Genomic DNA, 26893 nt, shown 5'->3' on the forward strand with positions numbered 1-26893 from the left:
GGGGCCCTCCGGAACAGGAGGTGGGCAGGTGCGCACCGAGTGGTGCAGTGAGGTGTCCGTCGATACTCACTGAGGAATTGTGAAAGGCATTGCTCTGCATCCTCCCCTTGGTCTACTCCGATCTTCAGCGCCCGGTTCATCGTGCGCATGAACCGTTCCACCTCTCCGTTAGCCTGGGGCCACTGTGGGGTGATCTTCCGGTGCCGGACTCCTCGGGCTGCCAGGTATTCTTGGAACTCTCTACCCTGAAAGGGCGGCCCATTGTCGGACCGAACTTCCTCGGGCAGACCCATCATGGCGAACGTGCGGTCCAACGCTGCTTTCACCTGGATTAACGCTGTGGAGGGCACCACCTCCACCACCGGGAACTTTGAGTGCGAGTCCATTAACACCAATGTGTGTCGCCCATCTGGGAAGGATCCGAAGTCCACGCACAGCTTGGACCAGGGCTCTTGACACGGGTCTTCCGTGATCACCGGATGCGGTGCCGGCTCACCCCCAGTGATGTTACACGAGTGGCAGTTGCGGACGACCTCCTCTACCATGGCATCCATCCTTGGAAACCACACCTTACTCCGTAACCGGGCCTTGGTCTTGGAGACGCCTTGATGCCCTTGGTGAGCTAGGCGGACCACCTCTCCTTGGAGACTGCTCGGGATCACGAGCGAGGTGCCTCTCATGACCACTCCCTGTGGCCCCTCGCTGAGCTCACTCTGCACTTTCCACACCTGCTGCCGGAATATCCGTTCTTCTTCTGTGAGGGCCTGCACCCCGTCCAGGAAATTCCGCCAGTTCCGGGTTCCCAGCGTCTGTTTTACTTTGATGAGGCATTCGTCCATCTCCGTGGCCATACCAATGTCCTCCAGCGTGAGTGCCACCGGGCACGCCGCTTACGACACCATCCGGACGAACTCTTCAGTGCAGTCTTCATCCGACAGGTCTGGACACGACCGGGATGGGCCCGGGTGTCTCGACAAGAAGTCAGCAGGGTTATTGGCCCCGGGGCGGAACACCACTTCGAACCGGTATGCTTGCAGCTGGACTGCCCATCTCTCGATCCGTGGCGGGGCCAGGCGTGCGGTGCCAGCGAAGAGCGGGACGAGGGGCTTGTGGTCGGTGACCACCCGGAAGTCGTGGCCATACAAGTAAAGGTGAAAATGCTGGCAGGCCCACTTGATAGCCAGCGCCTCTCGTTCTATCTGCGCATACCGCATTTCTGTGGCGGTCAGGGCCCTGCTGGCATACGCGGTGGGGACCCACTCTCGCGCTTCCGTCTCCTGCATCAGGACTGCACCCAGCCCAACGGGGCTGGCATCCACCACCACCTCTGTTCGTCGATGTGGTCTGAAGTACGACATGACCTTGTCGTCGATGAGCGCATCCTTGACCGCCTGAAACGCTAGATCTTCCTTCGCTGCCCAGGCCCAGGGTTGGCCGCTTTTTGTGAGGAGGCGGAGTGGTTCCGACAGGGACGCGAGATTGGGGATAAACCGCCCACAATAGGTTGCCATCCCTAGTAAACTCCTGACTTCGGTGGCTGACGTGGGCCTCGGGGCTGCTCGGATTGCCTCAGCCTTCTTTAGATCGACTCTCAGCCCTTCCCTCGAGAAGATGTAGCCGAAGAACTCGACCGACTCCTGGTAGAAGGAGCATTTGGATTCGTGCAGGGTTAGGCCATTGTCCGCCAGCCGCTGTAGTGTGTCTCGAAGGTGCTTGTGGTGCTCTTCCAGTGTCTTTGAGACCACGAGGATATCGTCACTCAAGTTTATGACTCCTTGGAGACCAGAGAGGGTTTCGCGTATGGCATTCTGGAACACCTCCGCGGCTGACGAGACACCGAAACTCAGCCTTTTATACCGACGTAGGCCAACGTGGGTGGAAAACGTGGTGATATTGCGGCTGTCCGGGTGAAGCTCTAGCTGATGGTATCCTGCATTGAGGTCCAGTTTTGTGAACCACTGGGCGCCGTTGAGGTCAGACACAATGTCGTCCATGGTGGGCATGAGGTGTCTTTCTCGCTTGATGGCCTTATTCGGGAGGCGCATATCGACGCACAAGCGGATTGCCCCGGGCTGTTTGGGTTTGGGGGCCACGACGAGGGGGGACACCCACGGGGTGGGGCCCGACACTTTTTCGATCACCCCCAGGTCCTCCAACTTCCTCAACTCTTCCTCCACTTGTGGTCGCAGGTGGAATGGTATCCTCCGATGCCGGAGCGCCATGGGCCGGACCGTGGGGTCCACGTGCAGCTTGAACTGTTTCCCGCGCAGGCATCCGAGACCGCGGAACAGCATGGGGAAGTCCTTCAGCATCTCCCTGGCGTGCAGGTCGTGCACCTGGTTCGCGAAGAACACCAGCGCCAGGTCCTCGGCGGTGTGGCAGCTGAGCAGGGTGCCCCGTTTTCCTTCAGCCACGTGAAACGTCGTGGCCAGTTTCCTCCCGTCGCTGACGACTTCAACTTCGATCACCCCTCGCAGGGACAGCGGCTTGTCGCTATCGTACGTGAATATTTGGGCCTTGGAGGGTCGCAGGGGTGGTCGCGGCGACAGCCTCTCGTACTGACTGCTATCCATCACGTTCACTGACGCCCCGGTATCGATGAGGGCGCTCACTGGTGACCCGGCCACCGTGATCTCGCACATGGGCGGCGGCCTGCGCCTCGTGCCTTCTCTGCCGACAAACGAGATGAAGAACACCTCGTCGTCTTCCGTTCCGCCATCGAACTCAGGCTGGGTGTAGTCGCCCTGTGCGGGGGAATCTTCCAGCGTCAGTTGACGCACGCTCGCCGTGGCACCTCGTGTGCCCCCGGCATTGCTTCGCCCTCTTCCGCTTCTACAGACCTTTGCAAAGTGGTTCGCCCTTCCACACTTCAAACAAGTCTGTCCTCTCGCGATGCACCTTCCCTCTGGTGGGTGATCTAGGCCGCAGTTGCCACAGGTATTCTTCTGGGGAGCCCTCGTGGCTCCACGCGACTGAGTCGGTCGCCTCTGGAGTACATCCACCCTCTCTTGTTTGATCGGGGGCGCTTTTAGGGACGCTGCAGGCCGGTTGAGGGCCGCTTCCATCGCGTCCGCACGCGCATTGGACAGCTCGTGGGACCGGCCTAGAATCAAGATCTCGTCGAGGGTGATGCCTGGTTGCCGTAGGATGAGGCGCCGCAGTGGGACTGACCGGCATCCTTGGATGAGCTGCGCCCGAATTTCTGCTCTCTGGTCCGGTAACGTGCACTATAGCGAGAGCTTGCGGAGGCAGGCATAGAAGTTGTCGATGGTTTCTGTTTCTTCTTGTCGCGCCTGTCGGAGCTTAAACCATTCGAAGTCAGGGTTGGTCTGTGGATCAAAGTGACGATTTAGGGCCCTTACAGCGCCGGCATAGTCGTCGTCGTTCCCTCTGTCCGGTAGGGTCTCGAAGAGGTCATACAGCTCTTCGCCTCCGTAGCACATGAGGAGAGATCTCTTGACTGTTCCATCCGTTTCCCGCACCCCAACAAACTAGTGTTCCAGCCGTCCAATCCACGAGCGCCATCGCACCGCCGCCGTGGAAGGGTCCGAAAGCTCACTAAACGGAGGGAGCGGGGCTGCCGTGCCATACCCAGGCGGGGCGGGCGCTGGCGGTGCGGCCCGCTGCGGTGGCGGTTGCTGAGTGGCTCCTCCACTGGTGCTGGGGGTGGTCATGCCTGCTATGCCTCTCCGTCAAGACACGCTCCTCTGGTGTCTTGGCCGCAGGTCTGCTTCCCTGTCTCAGCGCTGGGCCCTGGGCGAGACCACTGCAGACTTCCTCCCTTGTAGGGGACGACTGCCTTCAACTGGCTGGCGCTGCGCGCGGGCGAGACCACTGGCTGTTCCCCTTGTCCTGCTCGTGGGCTGAGCCTTCCTGACAGGTGCCGATGAGGTCACCCCTGCAGTCCCCTTCCTCCGTGCACACACAGGTGAGGCAGGGGCCTAGCCAAGCAGACAGCGATGGGGCACTCCCACCCCGACTAGACCCAGCGCGGGCCGATTTTCCCCTCCGGAGCGAGCTTACCAGCGGTGGGCGGAGCCAAGATCTCCCTGCAGGGCTCCCTGAGCATCTCCGCTGCTCCCGGCTAGCCGGTCAGTGCGCGAGGGCGCGCGCGTCGTCTTCCGGTCCATCCAGCCGTCGCGGACCTTGGGGCTGCCTCGACGTGCGACACCCCCTCAGCGATCACCAGACGCGCGCTACACAGAGCAGGTGCAAGGGTGTGGTGAGGCATGAGCTCACACCGCCTCGTCGCCAATGTAGAAATCAGGTAGGCCAGGGATAGGCGAGCACACACAGAGGGACACGGACACGGGCATATGAGTATGGGCCAAAGACCACGAGCGGTCTTGCGCCCGTTTATTTATCCCTTCGGGCGTGCCCGCCCTCCGGGTGCGTGGATGCGTAGGTTGCGTGTCCGCATGGGCCGGATGGCTCCGTTACCACACGTGGAAGAAGTGCTGTCATGAAGCAGGACTCAAAAACGAAGCCATCAAATCCAGCCGGAACACACTGCCTGCCTCCAGCCTCATCCGTGCGTGTCACGTGTTACCTGCTCGGGGTCTCAGGCTGTGAAAATGCTGGTCTCATCAAACATCAAAACAAGGGCAGCAGCCTGCGCCTCCACAACCGCTAACCGGCATCACAAGCCGCAGTAGTGGAATGGCCATGCAATGTCTGAGTGGTGACCTGATGTAGGGGGAGAAGAGGTGCCCCTGGCAAGCAGTTAGGGTTGTAGCCAATACAGAGAAAACCCCAACATATAGGTGCCACTTTTTACAAAAAAAATTGCTTATTTCTGGCCATAACACAACACCAATGGGTATCAAACCCACATTGTTACTCATAAAAGCTATATAGGAAGCCAGTTCTTCCAAAGAGAAAGATATGGTCAAACGTTTTATAGGCTTGAGTCAATATTGCTCTCAATGTATTCAAAGGTATGCCTTTGTGATTCAACCAATGCATGATCTTGTGAAGAAAGCTGTGTAGTTTGACTGGGCTAATACAGTTAATTGAGCTTTTGAAACCATCAAGCACTTGAATTTGCCTGCACCAAAGAGACTTTCACCTTTTAGAGCAGGAAAAAATATTTCTTAAGAGTTAATGCTAGTATGGCAGGTTTCCGTGTGGTTTAATCACGTGGATTGATCATAAATACTGGACTATAGCTTTCGCCTCTCATAAACCCCCAGAAAACAAACTATGGTACCATTGAACAAGAAGAGTTAGCTTGTTGTTTGACAGTAAAAAGTTTTAAAACATAAGAGTTAGCTTCATGGGGTTCTCAATTTGATGCCTCTACAGATAACAGACCTTTAATTTATGTGTTATTTGACAAGGGTTCAGGAAAAACATTGGCCCAGTTAGTCAGACTATTAGTCAGAATATTTGATGGAATCAAATATATTCCAGGTGGAATAATTAATACTGCGCATTGTATATCAATAATACCTTTAAAGATGGTAGATCAATGTGATTGATTGAAGGAGGTAGAGTCTGCTGTGGCATTTGTTAAAAACAGTTTGTAATCTAGAGCAACTTTCTCAACACAGGATTGGATGGAAGCAGTGCCAAGAGATTCTGTTTTGCAGGCTGTGAATAACTGTGTTGCTAAAGAATGGCCAAAGGAAAGAGCACTAGAGTCGAATTTGAAAACTTTTGTACAAGTTAGCAGTGAGCAGTTTATAGCGGAAGGAATTGTTGCTCAGTTATGAATTTACCTTAAAGAAATGAAAAGACAAGAGGCTTTCGTCAAAACAGAAACAAGTTGGTTTAATTAAAGCAGCAGCCAGGAGAGTCTCGACATGATAAGTCTGAGGAAAGTCTCTCGGGGTACATACTTTGTCTAGTTTTATTTACATCTTGTGAGGTACAATAAAACAATTTCTGCATTCTTGAAAAGCATCTAATTAATAAATTAACAAGTTCTTGACACTTGGGTCAGTGTATATGTGTCGAGATATCCGGCATGAGGATTGCAAGATGACTACGTGTGCCATCCATAGATTCACAGATTCATAAAGTTCTGTAAACCTGGAATTGCACCACAATGGTGCACCTCCCTGACATTGGAGTAATGAGGAAATATATTATTATTTCTCTGCATTACTCCTTTTCGTAGGCATGCTGCATTCACCAGAACACATCAAAAGAGAGAAATGCCTTTCAGAATTGTTTTTGTGCAGGAGGTTTTCCCTTCCTGCTTAAAGACAATCCTGCTCGTAATGCAGGCACCCTTTCACCATAGTGCAAGGCTGCCTGCACTGGTGCTGGCCAGCAGTAAGTGCTCCATTGTAGGAGACAGAAGAAATGTGCCATATCATAGTAGATATGTGGCATTTCTTGTCTCTCCCTTTCACGCAATGCAGCACAACGATTTGTCTTGCTGCATGGTGTTTCATTAAATGTTGGTAAATCTGCCCCTTGGTTTCTATACCTGATGATGTTTGGTGGAAACTAATGAATTTTGGAAGCCTTGTTGATATGGTACCTAGTCATATGAGGTACATGTATGTATTAATTGACTATTTTTCAAAATGGGTCTATCTTGAATTTACATCTTCACCTAATACCACTGCTGTGATCAAATATTTGATTGGTATATTTGTAAACGAAGGATCACCAAGGAGTTGGTTACAGATGGCAAAAACCTCACAATTAAAGATTGTATTTCTTCTCATCACACTAAACATTTATGAGTGGTGTTATTCTCCAGCTTCAAATGATCTGGTTGAGTAAATAAATAGATTTTTAACAATGGGTGTACATACAGCGGTAGATGTTGGCACATCTGTGAAAGAATTTTTGAAGCAAAACTTATGGTTGTATTTGATCACCCCACAGCAATACAACAGGGGTATCTTCATGTAAGTTGTTATGAAGGAGGGAGATCGGGTCCAGTCATTGCTTAAAAAGATGACAAATGCATGTGTGAAGTAAACAAAAAATGTTTTTAATCAGGTTTCTCATCAACAAATGTTAAATACATCCAAATTTGATGACAATGCAATGCAAATATGTGAATTTCAACATTGGAAATTGAGTTTTAATCAGAAATCCTAATAGGGTTCAAAGTGGGAGTATCAATGTATACACCTCTAGTACAGGCTATCAACCTGTCCAAGGGTTTGGTTCTTCTAGATGGAAAGGGATGGCGGTGTATGAAGTGTTTAGGTAAGTTGTGTCAGAAACAAGCTAGTAGCATTCTGAAATCAACAAAAAATGGAAACTCCAATATTAATGCCGGTGCTCAATGTGGAGCTTTGCAGTGGATTAAGGAATGTGATGAGGATATGATTACTACCACTAATTGACAAGTGACAGAATTCTTGACAAAGGCTATCTCAGAGCCACACTTTTAGGAAGATACATTTTCCTTTTTGATGAGTTTTGCAGTAGTAATTATAGTGTTCAATTTTCAAAGGTTGCATGATTACAGTGATAGGTCTACTTACAGTGTCTCTATGCCTGTAAGATTTAAATATCATTTTGTACATTAATAAGAAACAAACATTTAGGAGTTAATGTCAGTAGATTTGTTTTTAATACTTTAAGTATGGGAAGATGATGTATTGTATATAAGATGTTTGAGTTCATGTGTAGTTGTACTTACCTGTATGTTCTCAGATGGTATTCATTTATCTGTAGTTCTGCGTTCTTGTTCTTCTCTCCCTGGTTTCTAGCCACTAGTGCCGACTGGCAGTTGTTTCCATATGCCACAGGAGTAGGAGGTGCAGGACGTGATCCCCTTTACAACTCTGAATTAAAGACACTTTTCCACTTACCTTGCAGTGGGAGCCTATACTTTACAAAGTCATTCACAAATATTAATGGTGAAAACTAAGAACATCAATGTTTTTACAATATACACTTATTTTAACATTCATGTAGGGAGTGGTAGTGCTCTTGCACATAATGTTTAAAAATGTCACGGCTGATTCACAAAGGCCTTTATGAGTCACAAAGGTTTGCCGGGTTGGAAGAGATGGTATAATCTAATGTATATCTGTTGATAATGTGCGTCCCAAAATTCCATGCACAGGCTCTTGTGAGTACACCATGTGGGTCCTGCAATACTAAAGCTCCTCCTATAAAGCAACAATGTTGGTCAATTTCTGAAATATTTTATATGTAGAATCAAAATGACCATTGAATACTGAACATGTGAATTATTCTACAATTGTAACTTCTACCTAAAAGACAGACTTGGTAATTTTGGGGACAAAATGGTGGATTGAGGAAGGACGTTAAGTGTCTGTGAGAAGCATTGAAGCCAAAGAAGGTGCTGGTCAAGTAGACATGGCTTCTTTGCAGATGTAGCTGATGTAGAAGAGTCTGGTGACAATATTATGGAAAAATGGCATTTGGGAAAGAGAACAGAGAAATAAAAAAACTGAGGGGCAGATTTACAAGCCCCTTGCGATACTTATTCGCACTGTTGCTTCACTTTTGTGATGCTGTAGCGTCGTAAACAACGTACCAAGTTGCAACACATTTACAACACGATGTATCTTGGGAGATGCATCACGTTGTAAAGACCTCCATCACATTATACCTGCGTCAGGTATAATGTATACATGGTGGGCGTTCCGATGCAAGAAAGTCCTCATAAAAGTGGCACAGTGGAAGCTACAACACTGAGTGACTTCCACGATGCCACTGCGTCAAAACCTTACGCCTGCTTGAAGCAAGCGTAAGAAGTAACGCAGCACAATACGAATAGGCAGCAGGCGTAAAGAGTAACGCAGCACAATATGAATAGGCATTCCTGAGCATTGCTGGAGTTGTGTTGCACTTGTGACATGACTCCAGCAAAGCGTTACCTATACGTCAACAGATTTATGATGCATCTGTCAATCCTTGCACCACGGTGCACCGCTTTGTAGGGTTTTTTTTGCATGACGCAATTGAACGTATGCATCTCTGCTAAAATGCACAGATGTGTCAGATCTTGTAAATCTGCCCCTATGTAGTTTCAGAAATGTCATTTAATTTGGTCAGTGTTGTGAGATGTTCCTTCTATTTCTAATCAATGCTCCTTTTTTCTCCCACAGCCAAAGAATAGAGAAGACATGAAAGTTGGAAATAACTCCTCAGTGACAGGGTTCATCTTGCTTGGGTTTTCGGACAATCCAGCCTTGCAGGCGCCCATCGTTCTTCTGCTCTTTCTTATTTACCTTATTTCCGTGTTGGGGAATTTCATGGTTTTTTCATCATTAGTCTTAGCCCTCATCTACACAAGCCCATGTACTATTTCCTGCGCCACATGTCCTTCCTAGACATCTGTTCCACCTCTGTCACTCTCCCTAAAGCCATTGCCATCCACTTGACAGATGGGAAGTTCATCTCTTCAGCTTCTTGCTTTACCCAGATTTACTTTTTCATGTTTTTTGTGAGTACAGAGATAATGCTACTCACTGTCATGGGATATGACCGATATGTTGCCATATGCAATCCCTTACGATATGACACAGTCATGAGCAGGAGGATGTGTGCTCAGCTGGCAGCTATCTCTTGGACCATAGGAGTACTGGATGCAATGCCGCACACCCTATTACTGTCCAGCATGTCTTTCTGTGGGCATCAGAATCTTGATCATTTCTTCTGTGATGTACCTGTACTCATACAGCTGATCTGCAGTGACATCACTAGCATTGTCATCGCCACCTTCACAATTGGGTTTGGTTTAGGGGTCACTTCCTCAATCATTACTTTCACATCCTATGTCTTCATCATTTCCGCCATCCTGGGAATACGCTCAGCTGCTGGGAGGCGTCAAGCCTTCTCAACATGCTCTGCTCACTTCACCACTCTCCTTCTCTTCTATGGGACTGTGTTTAGTGCCTATCTGAAGCCCACCTCAGTGTACTCCAAAGGGCAAGAGAAGATATTCTCCTTGCTTTATGCGGGTCTCATTCCAATGCTGAATCCGGTCATATATACTCTTAGAAATAAGGAGGTAAAGAAGGCACTAAAGCGAACCAGTAGGAAGGAGTCCAATCTCATAGACAATTCTGGATAAAGCTGCATACTTGGTTGTAAAATTCATTTGTCAATTCTTTTAATTGCTTTCCATGACCAGCTTTTCCCAAACATAGTGTACTCAAATGACGTTCAGCGAACATTTGTTACAAAATTTCATTACACTATGCTGAAAGTTGTGGGGATAGGGTGTGTCTGAAATGCATTAAAAAGACTTTCCTATATTGATGACACCAGATTATACTTTATGAATTAAAGAGTATAAACCAGGCTCCACAAGTACCGGCTCACACACTCAGAAATGGAAGAGGCTCAGCGGCTTGCTAATAGATGCAGCTCTCAGGCTCAGGAAAGAGCAAACAGGATCCAAGGGTATGAAACAGGTGGAGCTCACAGACTCAGAAACAGGTAGTGTGCTTTGGCTTTAAGATAATTAATTCATGCTCGGAAACTGAAAAACAAATAAATGAAATGAGTAGGACTCACCAGGGTAAAGCTAAGTAGAGTCTGAAGGCTTTAGAATGGATAAAGTTTGCAGGTTCAGGAAGAGGTTCAAGTTACTGGCTCCTGAAGGGGTAGAACACACAAGTTTACCATTAGTAGCTCACATGCTCAGGATTAGAGGCTTGGCTCTCTTAGTGATGGATGACTCAGAGACACAAGAGTGTGTGGCTACAGGGTTCAAGGATGGAGAAGCAGACTCCCTTAGTGGGGTACAGCTTGCTGGCTAGGAAGGATAGCACAAAGTGCATGGGAAAGGGTCATGTCTGTTTTAGGAGTGGACGACTCTCATTGTCAGGAGTGGCTTGTTTACAGACTGAGTTGTTGTAGCAACTGCTTTATGTTTGCAGCTGCAAAACTATCCTATGTCCAGTAACTTCATCACAGAGTAAATAAATAATTTATATACCACCCTTAGGAAAAACTGCTCCCGGGTTGTGAGAATAGATCAGACCTGCCTTATCATTTGCAGCTGATAATCCCCAATTTCATTGTAATTTTTTACCAAAGGTGTTACCCAAAACTCAACACTCTCCACATAGCATTAGCCCATCCCTTTCAGATGGGGTTACATGATCTACCATAAATCATTGAACCACTCAACAGAGTAGAACCACTGTTAGCTTGTCCATCTTCAATCACCCACCTGGGGGCAGCGGCACCTTAAGGTGAATAGATATCAAGTCTTTGGCCTCTCTATGATAAAAAGCTTGGGCCTCATGTACAAAGCCATACCGGTGGTTTTGTGCCACCGGAAACTCACTTTTGTTTATGTTCCGGCGGCAAAATGTTCCACGGCATATTTATAAGGACACATAAAGCCACTTCATGTGACTTTTTATGGCCTTATAAATATGTGCCCTTTCACGCACAAAACTGTGTGAAAGTGTCATTCCAAGGGTGTTGCTGTGGGTGTTCCAACCTAACATCCATGGGACCTGACACATTCCCAGATTTTTGAGAAATTGTAAACATGGGAATGCTTCAGAACCTAACACCACCCCAGGGGGGTCGTTAGGGAGGTGCAAAGACGAGACATGTTTTACTTTCCTCCTCATGTTTTCCTTTTTCGATGTGTGCTGTATTCTACAGCACACACAGAAAAAGGAAATCACCTGAATTTATTGATTTTGTGCAGGAAGGTCTACTTTCCTGTCTCAAAACAACAAAGTCCGTGTGTGTTAAACAGGGCCTCTTTAGGTTAACGGAGCACGGGTCTGCTGACTCACTACAATCCTGTATAATGTTCCAAAGGAAAGTAGACCTACATAAGTAGTATAGGTTTTATATAAAGCCCTCACTCGCCAACCTGGTTGGTGACATGCTTCATCATCGGGCTCCACTGGGTATGGCCGAGTGCCATCCCAGTGTGCTACAACGCCAGGTTACTGCGGAGCGGGGTTCTTGTGAGGTGACAGTGAATTTAAAAACTTCCAATTGAGTCAAAAAAGCAGTTTTATTTGTTTTGCTAATTGAAAATATTAAAAAGAAAGAGTGAGGGTCAAAAAATAGAAGACCGGATTCACTCTGTGGCGGTCAACATGTTTCTGCCTTAATGTATGATTAACAGGCTTTCGTCAGGACCAGAGTGGGGGTGCAGAGTCCCGGTGGTGTGGGCACGCTAAGGCTCACCCTCCTGTGGACTAACAGTGTGAAAAATATATACAGTGAATAATCCGCCAATAGTTATAGTGGAGGAGAGGAACGAGTTTATTCTGATAGTTAACAAACACACAACAAAAGACAAAACATGAAAGAATTGTAAGTGTTGATGGTCAAACTCGTAATCCATCGCTGCCAAAGTCAGCCAAGCAGCAAACAAGGTGCTCAATTGGAGAAGTGCCATTAGCGAATACCACAGGTGCAATAATTGTGAAATCAGTGCACCTAAAATTAACAGGTCACAGGTGTCAGGCAAGTGGGTTGAAACTTGTCCTGAATAGCATGTCTAATAAAGTATATCGAGACACATGTGAATGCTGTATTGTGTGTGAAAACTTATATAGCATATGGGCAGGGGGGACGGAGAAACGTACCCCTGTGTAAGTCATAGGTAACGACTTAGACTACAGGGAAGAAAGAAAACCCCGTCTTACTCGGAGGCATATCCATATGAAGCCTCAAGGATCCCGGGAGGGGGGTGGGAGCATATGGCACACCCTGGAATTAAAGAAAATAAAGGGAAGGAGGAGTAAAAACCAAGAGCGTGGTATCTCTTAGAGCGCTTACCGTTAAAATGGAAGAAGGAGGAAGTGGGATAGAGTGTTACTCACGCCCTCGTTGCTCAGCACCCGTTTGGTACCTGAGGAGCCTCTCGCACCCGGGTCCGAAATGTCAGGGTCCGTGGAGGGGGCTTGTATATGTGGTAGCAGGGATTGCGTGCGTCGCGTGAGGCGACGGGACAAAGAGAGAGCGCCACGGTGATTTGACATGCTCAGCCGTTACTGCTGCGTGATTGGGTAACATGGCGGCTGGGGAGCCAATGATATCATGGTTAGGAAAAAAGTCACTGCTGGTTAAAGTCGGGAAGCTGTTCGCGGGAGAAAGTGTGTTTTTTTTCTTCCAGTAGGACGGAGCTTTATTGAGCGTGGGAACCTTTACGCTCCCCATTACTGAGTGATATGTCTAGAGCCAATTATATCGTTGTGACGAAAAAAGGCGATGCCGTATGTTGAAAGGGAGTTAATCGCGGAAAAGGCAGGATAAAAGAATAGGACATAGCCTTATATAGCGTGAGCATATGACGCTCGCCTTTAGTGAGTAAAGAATGCGGAAAATCTTCCGGTTCATGGAAGCTCATGTATATAAGGGGACACCTTGTGGAATAGAAGCTCACAAGGTCTAGCGATGCAGCCAATCGACCATAAGGCACGGCAATTGAACCGGGCCATATGAATATATAATATCACGTTGCTCAGGAGGAAGAAATGATAGGGCAACAGAAATGATATGCCAAAAGGGACTATTTCAGAGTGAGTAGTGATTGAACTTCCCTCATATACTGGAAGGAAAATAAGGGGTAGACAGGTGTACTAGTTAATACATGTAGCTGTCTAGGCTAAGAAATGAAGGGACACCAAAGGTGCCAGCAAATCGATTCATCATAAAAGTAGTAATGAGTTGAAAGTGTCGGGACTTATAGTATTGTTGTCCAAGGTATGTTATCATTGAGGCCACAATGATTTGTCCCCAGGCGGTGGACCCATCTCTGTTCCTTTTCAAAAAGGATCTTTTGAATATTCCTCCGTGCGGTGATCTACTCAATGATGGTCCATGTCATATCATTAGTGGTATGATTAGCAGACAGGAAGTGTTCACTGAGTTTCGTAGTGATGCGTTTGCACCTGATGTTACTCCGGTGTTCGCATATGCGGAGTTTGACTTTTCTGGTAGTCATTCCAACGTAGCGTAGACCGCACGGGCATGTAATCAGATAGATCACATTAGATGTGTTGCAATTAGTGTGTACTCGTTGAGTCCAGATCTTGCCTGGTTCCAGATTCAAAGTAGTTGTACGTGAGGTCAGGTGACATATGCTGCAATCGGAGCAGGGAAAATGTCCTGTGATTTTGGGTAAGCCCCAGGCCTCTGTGATAATCCTTTGGGTTGAGTTTGTTTGTACAGTTGGGCGTGTATGTACCAGGCTGTTACGCAAGCTCTGAGCCCGTTTGAAAGAAAAAAGAGGTTTCTCCCACTTGCGATTGTTGATATCAATAATGCTCCAGTGTTTGTTAATGACTTTCTTCATTTTATTAGATAAAGTGCTGTAAGTTGTTACGCAAGTTAATGGTGTAGGTCTCGCGTCTTTGATGTGATCCTCCAACAGTACTTCCCTGGGTTGGTTCCTAGCACGTTTGTAACTTTTGGAGAGTAAAGGTTGGGGATACCCTCTTGCTGCCAATTTCGAGGTCAGGTCGTCAGATTGATTTTTAAAATCGCCCAGTGAGGTACAATTCCGCCGAAGATGGAGGAATTGACCGTACGGTAGGTTCTCCCTCAGTGTGCGGGGAAGGAAACTCGTAAACTCCAGTAGATTGTTTCTGGAGGTGGGTTTATAATATGTCCTCGTATGTAGTGCTCCCTGTTTTTTCGTGATTATAACATCCAGGAATACTACTTCTGATAAACCGTAGGTATAAGTGAATTTCAAATTGGGATCCAAAGTATTGACCCATTCAAAGAAAGCAAGCAGGGCATTTTGACTGCCTTGCCAGATTAGCAGCACATCATCTATATATCTTCTCCATAGGCCTATGGAGGATATATATGGGTTGGTGTTAGGAAGGATGAATTTCCGTTCAAAGTCGTACACTTACAGACCTGCCACGCTTGGGGCAAAGGTGCTCCCCATGGAAGTACCTGTCGATTGTAGATACAAGCATCCCTGGTATTCAAAAAAGTTTTCTTTCAGAGCCAAAGTGGCGCATTGGATGATGAAATCCTTTGTAGTTCTATATTCCCATGGATGGGAATTTAGGGACTCTTCCAGGACTCTGATAGTCTCATCCTGGGGGATGCTTGTGTATAGGCTTTCGATGTCCATCGTCACCAGAATGGTCTCATCAGAGCATGTCATGTTGTTCAACAACTTCAGTAAATCCTTTGTATCCTTGAGATATGTGGATGATTGTTGGACCAAAGGTTTAAGAAAATGATCACAGAAACGTGATAGTGGTTCCAAAAGAGAACCGATCCCCGAAACTATGGGGCGACCAGTGGGAGGGAGTCTATCCTTATGAATTTTTGGGAAGATATAGAAGTACGGAATGGTTCCCTGACTCTCTGTTAGGAACCGTGAAGCCTTTAGCATTCTTGGTCGTAATCGGTCGTATTTAACAGCACCACTGCGCCCCCCTTGTCTGCTGGTTTAATGGTGATATTCGTGTCCTGGCGCAGGAAGTCAATGGCTTTGAACTCCTCTGCGCTAAGATTTTTGAAAGTGGAGGGAATGTCCAAATTCTCTATCTCTGCGAAAACTGCACGCTCAAAAGTAGCGATCTCCACTGGAATAGTATGTGGAGGTGGGATAAACGTGGATAGTGGTCGCAGAGAAGTATCCCCAATGCCAAAGGCTTCTGGGTGATCGTAAGAACTACACGCCGCTCCACTGTGATCCCTCCAATGATCTGAGAAACCTGATCAAGGGGAGAGTCGAAGAAGCTTTGACCGAAGGGGTGATCACTAGCTCAGAAGCACGGTTCCTAACAGAGAGTCAGGGAACCATTCCGTACTTCTATATCCTTCCAAAAATTTATAAGGATAGACTCCCTCCCCCTGGTCGCCCCATAGTTTCGGGGATCGGTTCTCTTTTGGAACCACTATCACGTTTCTGTGATCATTTTCTTAAACCTTTGGTCCAACAATCATCCACATATCTCAAGGATACAAAGGATTTACTGAAGTTGTTGAACAACATGACATGCTCTGATGAGACCATTCTGGTTACGATGGACATCGAAAGCCTATAAACCCACCTCCAGAAACAATCTACTGGAGTTTACGAGTTTCCATCCCCGCACACTGAGGGAGAATCTACCGTACGGTCAATTCCTCCGTCTTCGGCGGAATTGTACCTCACTGGGCGATTTTAAAAATCAATCTGAAGACCTGACCTCGAAATTGGCAGCAAGAGGGTACCCCAAACCTTTACTCTCCAAAAGTTACAAACGTTCTAGGAACCAACCCAGGAAAGTACTGTTGGAGGATCACATCAAAGACGCGAGACCTACACCGTTAACTTGCATAACAACTTACAGCACTTTATCTAATAAAATGAAGAAAGTCATTAACAAATACTGGAGCATTATTAATATCAACAATCGCAAGTGGGAGAAACCTCTTTTTTCTTTCAAACGGGCTCAGAGCTTGCGTAACAGCCTGGTACATACACGCCCAATTGTACAAACAAACTCAACCCAAAGGACTATCACAGAGGCCTGGGGCTTACCCAAAATCACAGGACATTTTCCCTGCTCCGATTGCAGCATATGTCACCTGACCTCACGTACAACTACTTTGAATCTGGAACCAGGCAAGATCTGGACTCAACGAGGACACACTAATTGCAACACATCTAATGTGATCTATCTGATTACATGCCCGTGCGGTCTACGCTACGTTGGAATGACTACCAGAAAAGTCAAACTCCGCATATGCGAACACCGGAGTAACATCAGGTGCAAACGCATCACTACGAAACTCAGTGAACACTTCCTGTCTGCCAATCATACCACTAATGATATGACATGGACCATCATTGAGGAGATCACCGCACAGAGGAATATTCAAAAGATCCTTTTTGAAAAGGAACAGAGATGGGTCCACCCCCTGGGGACAAATCATTGTGGCCTCAATGATAACATACCTTGGACAACAATACTATAAGTCCCGACACTTTCAACTCATTACTACTTTTATGATGAATCGATTTGCTGGCACCTTTGGTGTCCCTTCATTTCTTAGCCTAGACAGCTACATGTATTAACTAGTACACCTGTCTACCCCTTATTTTCCTTCCCGAATATGAGGGAAGTTCAATCACTACTCACTCTGAAATAGTCCCTTTTGGCATATAATTTCTGTTGCCCTATCATTTCTTCATCCTGAGCAACGTGATATTATATATTCATATGGCCCGGTTCAATTGCCGTGCCTTATAGTCTATTGGCTGCATCGCTAGACCTTGTGAGCTTCTATTCCACAAGGAGTCCTCTTATATACATGAGCTTCCATGTACCGGAAGATGTTTCGCATTCTTTACTCACTAAAGGCGAGCGTCATATGCTCACGCTATATAAGGCTATGTCCTATTCTTTTATCCTGCCTTTTTCGCGATTAACTCCCTTTCAACATACGGCATCGCCTTTTTTCGTCACAACGATATAATTGGCTCTCGACATATCACTCAGTAATGGGGAGTGGAAAGGTTCCCACGCTCAATAAAGCTCCGTCCTACTTGAAGAAAAAAAACACACTTTCTCCCGCGAACAGCTTCCCGACTTTAACCAGCAGTGACTTTTTTCCTAACCATGATATCATTGGCTCCCCAGCCGCCATGTTACCCAATCACGCAGCAGTAACGGCTGAGCATGTCAAATCACCGTGGCGCTCTCTCTTTGTCCCGTCGCCTCACGCGACGCACGCAATCCCTGCTACCACATATACAAGCCCCCTCCACGGACCCTGACATTTCGGACCCGGGTGCGAGAGGCTCCTCAGGTACCAAACGGGTGCTGAGCAATGAGGGTGTGAGTAACACTCTATCCCACTTCCTCCTTCTTCCATTTTAACGGTAAGCGCTCTAAGAGATACCACGCTCTTGGTTTTTACTCCTCCTTCCCTTTATTTTCTTTAATTCCAGGGTGTGCCATATGCTCCCACCCCCCTCCCGGGATCCTTGAGGCTTCATATGGATATGCCTCCGAGTAAGACGGGGTTTTCTTTCTTCCCTGTAGTCTAAGTCGTTACCTATGACTTACACAGGGGTACGTTTCTCCGTCCCCCCTGCCCATATGCTATATAAGTTTTCACACACAATACAGCATTCACATGTGTCTCGACATACTTTATTAGACACGCTATTCAGGACAAGTTTCAACCCACTTGCCTGACACCTGTGACCTGTTAATTTTAGGTGCACTGATTTCACAATTATTGCACCTGTGGTATTCGCTAATGGCACTTCTCCAATTGAGCACCTTGTTTGCTGCTTGGCTGACTTTGGCAGCGATGGATTACGAGTTTGACCATCAACACTTACAATTCTTTCATGTTTTGTCTTTTGTTGTGTGTTTGTTAACTATCAGAATAAACTCGTTCCTCTCCTCCACTATAACTATTGGCGGATTATTCACTGTATATATTTTTCACACTGTTAGTCCACGGGAGGGTGAGCCTTAGCGCGCCCACACCACCGGGACTCTGCACCCCCACTCTGGTCCTGACGAAAGCCTGTTAATCATACATTAAGGCAGAAACATGTTGACCACCACAGAGTTAATCCGGTCTTCTATTTTTTGACCCTCACTCTTTCTTTTTAATATTTCCAATTAGCAAAACAAATAAAACTGCTTTTTTGACTCAATTGGAAGTTTTTAAATTCACTGTCACCTCACAAGAACCCCGCTCCGCAGTAACCTGGCGTTGTAGCACACTGGGATGGCATTCGGCCATACCCAGTGGAGCCCGATGATGAAGCCTGTCACCAACCAGGTTGGCGAGTGAGGGCTTTATATAAAACCTATACTACTTATGTAGGTCTACTTTCCTTTGGAACATTATATTATACAGGATTGTAGTGAGTCAGCAGACCCGTGCTCCCTTAACCTAAAGAGGCCCTGTTTAACACACACGGACTTTGTTGTTTTTGAGATTATCCCTTGAGGGGAGTAGTCGTGTTGTTTTCCCTTCCTCTCCCGTTGTTTTTTGTGTTTGGTCTACTTTCCTGTACAAAATCAAACAGCCCCACAAATTAGGCACCCTTGCACCATGGTACATGGGAACCTGCGTTGGGGCACGGCAGCGCATTGTGTGTTGGCACTGGCGAATTGGACAGGAATGTGCCGTAACACATAGATAAGGCGTATTGCTGCCCATTTCTTTTGACGTAGGGCAGCGCAGAAAGATTCTTGCGGCACTGCCCTACGTCAAAACCTCATAAAGAGGCCCTTTGTAGTTGCTTTCTCTAACAGAGCACACCACTTTAGTCAACTCCTATAACGTGGAAGTCATAGTGTGGCAAACCAAGGGTCAGTATCTTTGTTTTCTCTCTTTATCAGGGGATTCCTTTTTGTTTTACGGTCATTCAAGTATTTCAAGTGAGCACTGCTGTGGTGGTGTCAAATATAATCTGGTGTAATCTGAATGTCCATATGCACAGTGCATAGTTTTAAAAGAAACCTTACACACTGGCTGCTCTGTAGCTTCTGTACAGTAGAGTCCAACGCCGCACGGCTTGTGCCCCTTGCCATTACTCTAACTACATTATTTGGCCTTGAGGAGTGTCACCTCTAAAACCAACACCTCAATCTTGCTTTCGAGTGCTAATTTTTGGTTTGATATTGCAAGATTTTGGCAAATGTTTTGTTATGCCCCTCCAAAATATTACAAAGCACATTGAGAGAAATGCTAGCTCCAGTATCCACAGAAAAGGTCTATGTCAGATGGGGACCCCTTTTGGGCAACACTTTCACCACCTTCAGCTTTGCCATGTTGAATACCTTCAGCACAGAACATAATAAGTAACTGCTCACCGCACCTGCGTTATAGATCCAGCATGGGCCCAGCTGTCCCCATTACGAAGCCCATTTCCTGGTTCTATTAGCCTCTGCCTCACCCAAGCTACTGCGCATCAACCAAACACTCCATGCATAGAGCCCAAGCAGAAGATGCACTTCCTCACCAGTGTCAAGGCGGTGTAATGTCCAAGATTATTCTAGCTTGGGGAACAGGGTATTCATCATCATGAGGGGTTCCCACCCCCCCACATCCAAAGTTACTGTTTATATTGAAGTGGGTACACCTCTGTCCTCTTGCAGCAGCTAATCTTCTCAAAGAGCCCTGTGTGCTTCTGTTTAATCAGTGGCTTCTCCCTCATAGGCCTGCTCCATTGGTCCGCACCGCATTTGTAATTTTTCATCGCAGCTTATGACTGACAGGCAGGACCAGGTCCAATATCTGAGGTAAGTTAGATGCCAATGAGGGAGCAGAGTTTCCCCATCACTGCTGTAAATTGTTAACACTCTGAGCTTGCTGCAATCCAAGAGCGACCAGTGCCTTCTCCTCCCAGGTCCATTGGCCTGCAGCCATGCAGTGGCAGCCATCTTGTTGCCCAGATAGCCTCTGGCGCGAGAGCTCCAGACCAAGATCTGCTGCAGGAAAGTCGGCGTGCACTGCCCCTGTGCGGGTTACACTCTGGGGAGACACTTGGAAGGCAGCACCCTCAGTATTTCCAATGCCATTGAGCTGTGGTGCCAGGGACATAAGGAATTTGGGGACCCGGGCCCAAACGTTCAGAACAGCTTTGAATTTATGATCCAGTTTCAGCTCTTTCATGCCCTCTTTGGCCAGGTCACTGACACTGTAAAGGCACACTCATATAAATTCTAAATGTGTTTACATCTAATATTCAGGGATAGTGATATGCATTTTCAGTACTGCACCACAGCAGCAGCTCACTAATATTACTGCAAATCACTTCTGTGACACCCTCCCACTTCTTATATGTGAGGTCCTGTTTTGATCTAAAATAAACTTTTAATGGCTGTTGCATGAAAAATAAACACAACATGTATCATCATAATATCTGTGATAGACTCTCACAAAACACCCACATTAAAAATAGGTTAAAGGAAAAGTATTTAAAACAATCTGTTTAAGAATTATTCAAGGTCATCAGGGCAAGACTGTGTAGAACAGAGCTGGCTCGATCAGGGGCCCCCTGAAAGCCAGGGGCCCAGGGCCAGAGCCTACATTGCCCTTTCCTTAAAACCTCTCTTAGTGGTGCTAGCGCGGGGGGAGCAGGAACGGCCCAAGGAAGCACCCAACTCCATTGCCCTCGAAGCCACTCCCTGTGGTGGGGGTGAAGTTAATTAGTAGCATCCTGGTTTGAACATTGGGAAAGATTCCTTTTTGAATGTTCTAAGGGGCCTTGAAAAACAACCAGCAATCTCAATGACTTAAATACAGATTTCTACAGCTCTTAGTGCTCTGGGGTTCCCAGTTACTAGAATTTATCAAATAGAGTTTGTTTTCATCAGTGTAATAAAGTCGCAAAGTCCCTTTGACTAGGAATCTCCTAATTGGTCTTATAAAAAAACTGAAGACCCCTCTGAGTCTTCTTTACTAATTATTAATTTGAATGACAGGTTACAATCTAGGAGGGAGTCCTTAAAGTAGTGAAAATGACCCAGCTTGTGTTGTCCCATTTCTGCTTAAAACGGGGACGTCATTCACAAATCGACTGTCATTTCCTCACTATGGGATTACTCATTCCCTCAGATTCCAGGGAACATCATACATTGACCTACTTGGATAGAAAAGGGCATTCATCTTGTCAGTCATGTAGTGTAAGATAATTCTATTTTGTTCTTCCAAAATTGCCCACCTCTTTTTCATCAGCTAAAAAATGAAATTTGAAACTATTTGAGACTATTTCCAACCACTCACCCGCTCCTGATCTTATTTAATATCAATTCAATAAAACAGATCCTGCTTCTACTCACATCTCCTGTACTCTGTATGCAATCCTCATCTGACACATGCAATGCAAGCCGAGCACTGATGGGTCAAGTCTCCAGGACATAAAACAGTACTGGGAATATCCATGTCACAAGAAGCCTGGGAGACCCATCCAAGAGCATTCCCAAGAACAGATGCTTTTTTAGGATGCACTGGAAACCCTTGAAGATATCTACACTGAAATGAAATACCAGGGCCTGTTGGAGATGTACTATTTAAAAAGTTTCACTTTCTCGATTTCCATAAATTTGGAAATTTCGAAATTTGAAAAGAAAATTGCCATTAGCAAATGGGAACTATAGGTGTCACCAGCAGCTGTACTAAAAAGCCCCTTCTAACTAGGGTGAGCAAAAGTTGTGTAACTCAGTGGTGGTTGGTGAACGGCAAAAATGGTGGGGCGACTGTTGTATATAGTTCACACACATGACGCTAATCAACACACTACATACATACATTCATGCATATAATCATTCATAAACAGAATACAGAAATACATACAAATAAATAAACGTTTAAAAATGTATAAAGAAAAGAATCTTACCTCAGCCTGCAGCACGTCCAATAACCGGCTCCAGATCCTCCGAGCTCGCGGTCCCACAGCTCATAATCTAATCTAGATGCTACTGCTGTTAAGCAACTTGAGTGAAGCGTCTGGATTGGCTGGAAAGGCACTGGGACCCAGTGCCTTCTTGGGTTAGATATGTTGAATTATGCATGTTTGTTTGCCTGTAGCAAGGTTGCCGGACAAGCCGACATGCGCAATTCATACTGAAGGAGCCACTCGTCATTTCTGCCAATCAGCAGTAATGACATACCTCCCCACCCTCCCCTCTCCGTTCGGCAGAAAGCAGGAAAAATAAAATGGTAATAAAATCAATTTTCCCAGCTTTCTGAGCAACAGTGTTGGGGGCGGCAGTCCTCAGCTCATATGGAGGAACTGCCTCCGATGTAACTGCTTTCACTTGATTATGCAAACAGAATGTTGGCAAAATATACCAAATTATGTGTGATTACAGGAAATGTAAATCTGTCATTTGGCACTATTTTTGTGCTGTCAAAGTCTGAAAAATCAAAATCAAATCAAATCAAATCAAGGGATATTTATTAAGCGCACATATCACTACAAAAGTCTCATGCCACTGGTGGATAACTGTAAAATAAGATAGAATTTGTGCAGTTAGATGTCAAACAGCAATGCCTTCAACTTCCTACGAAAGCAATTATGATCCATTATAGTACGTAACTGGAGAGGCAATTTATTCCAAAACAGAGGGGCCAGAAAAGAGAAAGATCTACCTCCGTTAATAGCGGTACGAATTCTGGGGGATACAAGAAGGGCTGTGTTACTGGATCTCAACGTTCTACCTGGGAGATACCAGCTAAGCTTTTTAGTCCAGAAACCCGGACCTTTTACGTACATGTTCTGATGTGTCAAGCAAAGAATCTTAAATTGAATACGCTTCCTGACAGGCAACCAATGCAGAAGTTTCAGAATGGGAGCCGATGAAGATCTGGGTGGAAGATTGAGTACCAGCCTAGCTGCAGTATTCTGCACGAGCTGAAGCCTTGACAGTAGATTATCATTTATGGCATTACCATAGTCCATTCTGCTAACAATTAGTCCCTGAACTAAGGACCTTCTTGCCTCAATCGGAATCCATTTAAAAACTTTACGCAAATTGCGCATAACACCAAAACAGGTGCTCACTGTCTTGTTTACATGGTCTTTCATGGACAATTTATTGTCCATTTGAAAAACAAGATTGCGCACAGTTGCCGTTGGAGTAGGACAAGGGCCAAGGTTAGAAGGCCACCAATCATGGAACCAAAACTCTTGAGCCCTGCCATAAAGCACTATCTCGGTCTTTCCTCTGTTTAGCTGCAGATGATTAGCACACATCCAATTTTCAATGTGAGACATACAGTTTTTAAAACGGAGCCTAGTTTCTGTTGGGTCAGGACCAATAGTGATCAGAATCTGAGTGTCGTCAGCATATGAGACGACGTCGAAACCAAAGGATCTAATCACTACGGCCAGAGAGGTCACATAAAGATTAAAAAGAGTAGGGCCCAAAATAGAACCTTGAGGCACTCCCATCTTAACTGATCTGCTGGAAGAAATGGCATCATCAATCTGGACAATTGTAGTACGATCAGAAAGATAATTTTTTTGCCACTGCAGGGCTTTTCCCCTGACACCAATCTCCCACAGTCGACGTTCAAGAATGCTGTGGGAGATGGTGTCAAATGCTGCAGACAGATCCAACAGAACAAGAATAGAAGACTGCCCTCTATCCAGAGCACGTCTGATGTTGTCTGTCACTTCCAACATGGCTATTTCCGTACTATGTGCTGCTCTGAAACCCGTCTTTGAAGGGTCATTCAGCCCATAGCTATCAAGATGGTCGACAAGCTGTTTATTGACCAGAAACTCCAGCATCTTACCAAAGTGGGGGAGCAACGATATTGGGCGGTAGTTGGAAAGAAGATTAGGATCCGCAGTAGGTTTTTTTATTATAGGCCTAATTCTGGCAGCTTTCCATATTCTAGGAACTTCAGACTTAGACAATGACTCGTTAAATAAGTCAGTGAGACAAACCAATAGAGCAGGAGCCAGGATGTGAAGAATTCTAGACGGTAGAGGATCAGTGGGAAAACCAGATTTAATTTTCATGATAGCCTTCAACACTTCATCGGAACTACAAGGAATACATTCTTCCATAATATGAGGAGGATCAAAGGTAATCGGGGAAATAGGCCCCAAAACACCCACAGTCTGTTGGAAAGAAAAGGAATTGTGAATATCAGTAATCTTATCCTCAAAAAATTTAGACAAGGAATCAATCCGCTCCTGGGAGATAGAAGAATGCAACTGGACAACTGGAGTAGAGAATTCCTTTAAAATTTGGTGAAGCTCCTTATTAGAATTGGCTGCCTTCTCAATGCGATTTAAGAGAAATGTTTTTTTTGCCTGTCTAATTTTTCCCGTATATTAATGGTGAGAATCTTTGTACGTTTTACGGTCAATGGAGTCTTTAGTTTTCCTTTATTTCCGCTCTGCAGCCCTACAAGAGAGCTTTATTGACCTTAACTGAGCGGTAAACCATGGGGCTGCTCGGGTTTCAACTCTAACTTTAGAAAAAGGAGCGATAGTATCCAACACCTTGGGTATTGTCTTTTCTAAAAGAACTGCTCTTTGATCGATAGTTCCCCTAGGGCTAGGTTGAGGCACACTAACATGGGAAGTAAAAAGAGGTAAAGTAACTTTGCTCCAAGATCTTTGCCAAAAAGATTTCTTCCTAGCCACGGGATTAACAGTGAGGTCAAGAATAACAAATTTTAATAGGCTATGATCCGACCAAAGTAATGGCTGTGGGAGCTCAATCTTAACCTTGTCGGAATTGGTAAATAACAGATCAAGCGTATGTCCGGCCGTATGTGTTGGCCCAGACACCAATTGCACCAATTCCAAAGTACTAGTACAAGAAATTAACTGCTCCGTATCAGATTCAAGTGCTAGTTCCGCATGATAATTAAAATCCCCCAACAGGAGAAAGTGATCTGAGGCAAGTACATGTGGAGCAATTGTCTCCAGCAATTTGTGAGTAAAATCAAATTTAGGGCCAGGGGGTCTATATACTAAAGCACCACGCCAAGTTCCACCTAACAGACCCTCAATTTTAAAAACGCACATTTCCATTAAATTAGTACAGATAATTTCTGAAGAAATAACACTCACATCCGAGGTAGCAGCTATGAGTAGGCCACCACCTCTGTTTAATTCCCTGTCAACTCTAGTTATAGTATACTGTGGAGGAAAAGCAGTGACAACATCAGGGGAAGCATACTTATGCAACCACGTTTCAGTAATAAAACAAATGTCGGGATGTTCCGAGTCAATCAGACTCCAGATTTCCACAGCATGTTTGGGAATAGAACGAGCATTAAAATAAAGAGCTTTTAATGATTTAGGGATTTTAGAAGAATTGGTGACACGCAATTCACAGGAGGGGACAAGTATTTCAGGACCTGAACTCTTGCAAACGCCATTTAAAATGATAGTTGCTGGTATATCAGGATGTTTACATAATGGATAATTGAGGTCTCTCAACTCCTGACTTGAATATTTAATCATAGTCATTATGGGAACTCACAGGTACCCAAGATCTCACAAAATTAAAAGCTTGACAAGATAAAAACCAAGAAATAGGGAAAAAACAGTAAAACACAAACCAGAAAACGTGGCAGCAGGCAGCGGTCAGGCGCGGACGGGCGCAGACGGGCTTGTCTTCGGCGCGCCACCGGCGCACCGATGCGCGCGTCCGCTGCCAGCCCCGCCTTATATGGAGAGCAGAAAAAACCAAATAGAGCGCAACCGGCGGTTCCATTTAGCAAGCCAGTAACAGGAAATGGAGATAAGCGCCTTAACGTCCCTCCGCACAATCGGCACTTGTCGTGGCGGACCGGGGACACAGGCGACAACAGTAGGGTAAGTGAAAACACTGTTGAATGCAGCACAATTAAAGAATATTAAAATGAGAAAACAGCGCGATTAAAATTGATACAAGAAAGGAGTTGACAAGCACTATTTAAAACAAATGCAAAATCCCAAGTGATTCATATGCCCCACAAACGTCAGCACTGCGCACATTACTTTTCGCAGTAAGTGAAGGATAAAGCGGTCTGCACTAAAGAGTGTCCACCGCACTGCGAATAACCGCCACTGGTATTTTGTTGTTTCTGTGCATGTGCTGTCACTTCTTGCCACAACTTACATGTTCGCTGTAAGTTTTAGCACAAATTGCACATGATTACATTCTATGATGTACTGGCATAGTTTCAGGATTTTTGCATAACAAGCATTATGCAAAATCCCCACAATTATGCAAATGACACTGAGGTAAATTACATTTTACCCAGGCCTTCTTCTACCTAGCTGCACAAGCGCCTCCATCCTCACTCCTCACACATTCCATCATACATCTATGTACTCAATCACACTCACAAATTTACCAATCCATACACAAGTGCTTCACTTATAAAATAATCAGACCTATTGGATTTTCCAATCCTTGTCTGAATTATGGTGACACTGCACGCAAACTGAACATTATCCTTTATGTGAAAAGAACAGTAGTATTTCATTTAAAAAAAGGGAAAGCAATGATCACAC

General features: G+C 45.9%; 2 protein-coding genes across 2 annotated transcripts in view; both read left to right on the forward strand.

Moving 5' to 3' along the window:
* Positions 1–9265: 9265 nt before the first annotated feature.
* On the forward strand, positions 9266–10021 carry LOC146813306 (olfactory receptor 5G9-like). Its single transcript, XM_085615371.1, has one exon. The coding sequence runs from the start codon at positions 9266–9268 to the stop codon at positions 10019–10021; it is 756 nt and encodes a 251-aa protein (XP_085471497.1).
* A 601-nt stretch (positions 10022–10622) lies between these two features.
* LOC146813307 (olfactory receptor 8D2-like) overlaps positions 10623–26893 on the forward strand; it is a 35512-nt gene continuing 19241 nt past the window's right edge. The window contains exon 1 of the mRNA XM_085615372.1: positions 10623–10694. Coding sequence (XP_085471498.1) covers positions 10623–10694 — 72 coding nt within the window. The remainder of the gene's footprint in view (positions 10695–26893) is intronic.

The sequence above is a fragment of the Triturus cristatus genome, chromosome 7, assembly GCF_964204655.1.
Source record: "Triturus cristatus chromosome 7, aTriCri1.1, whole genome shotgun sequence".
NCBI lineage: Eukaryota > Metazoa > Chordata > Amphibia > Caudata > Salamandridae > Triturus > Triturus cristatus.

Bases quoted from the DNA above. Each gene is read 5' to 3' on its own strand.
- LOC146813306 (XM_085615371.1), top strand. From the start codon at position 9,266: ATGTCCTTCCTAGACATCTGTTCCACCTCTGTCACTCTCCCTAAAGCC.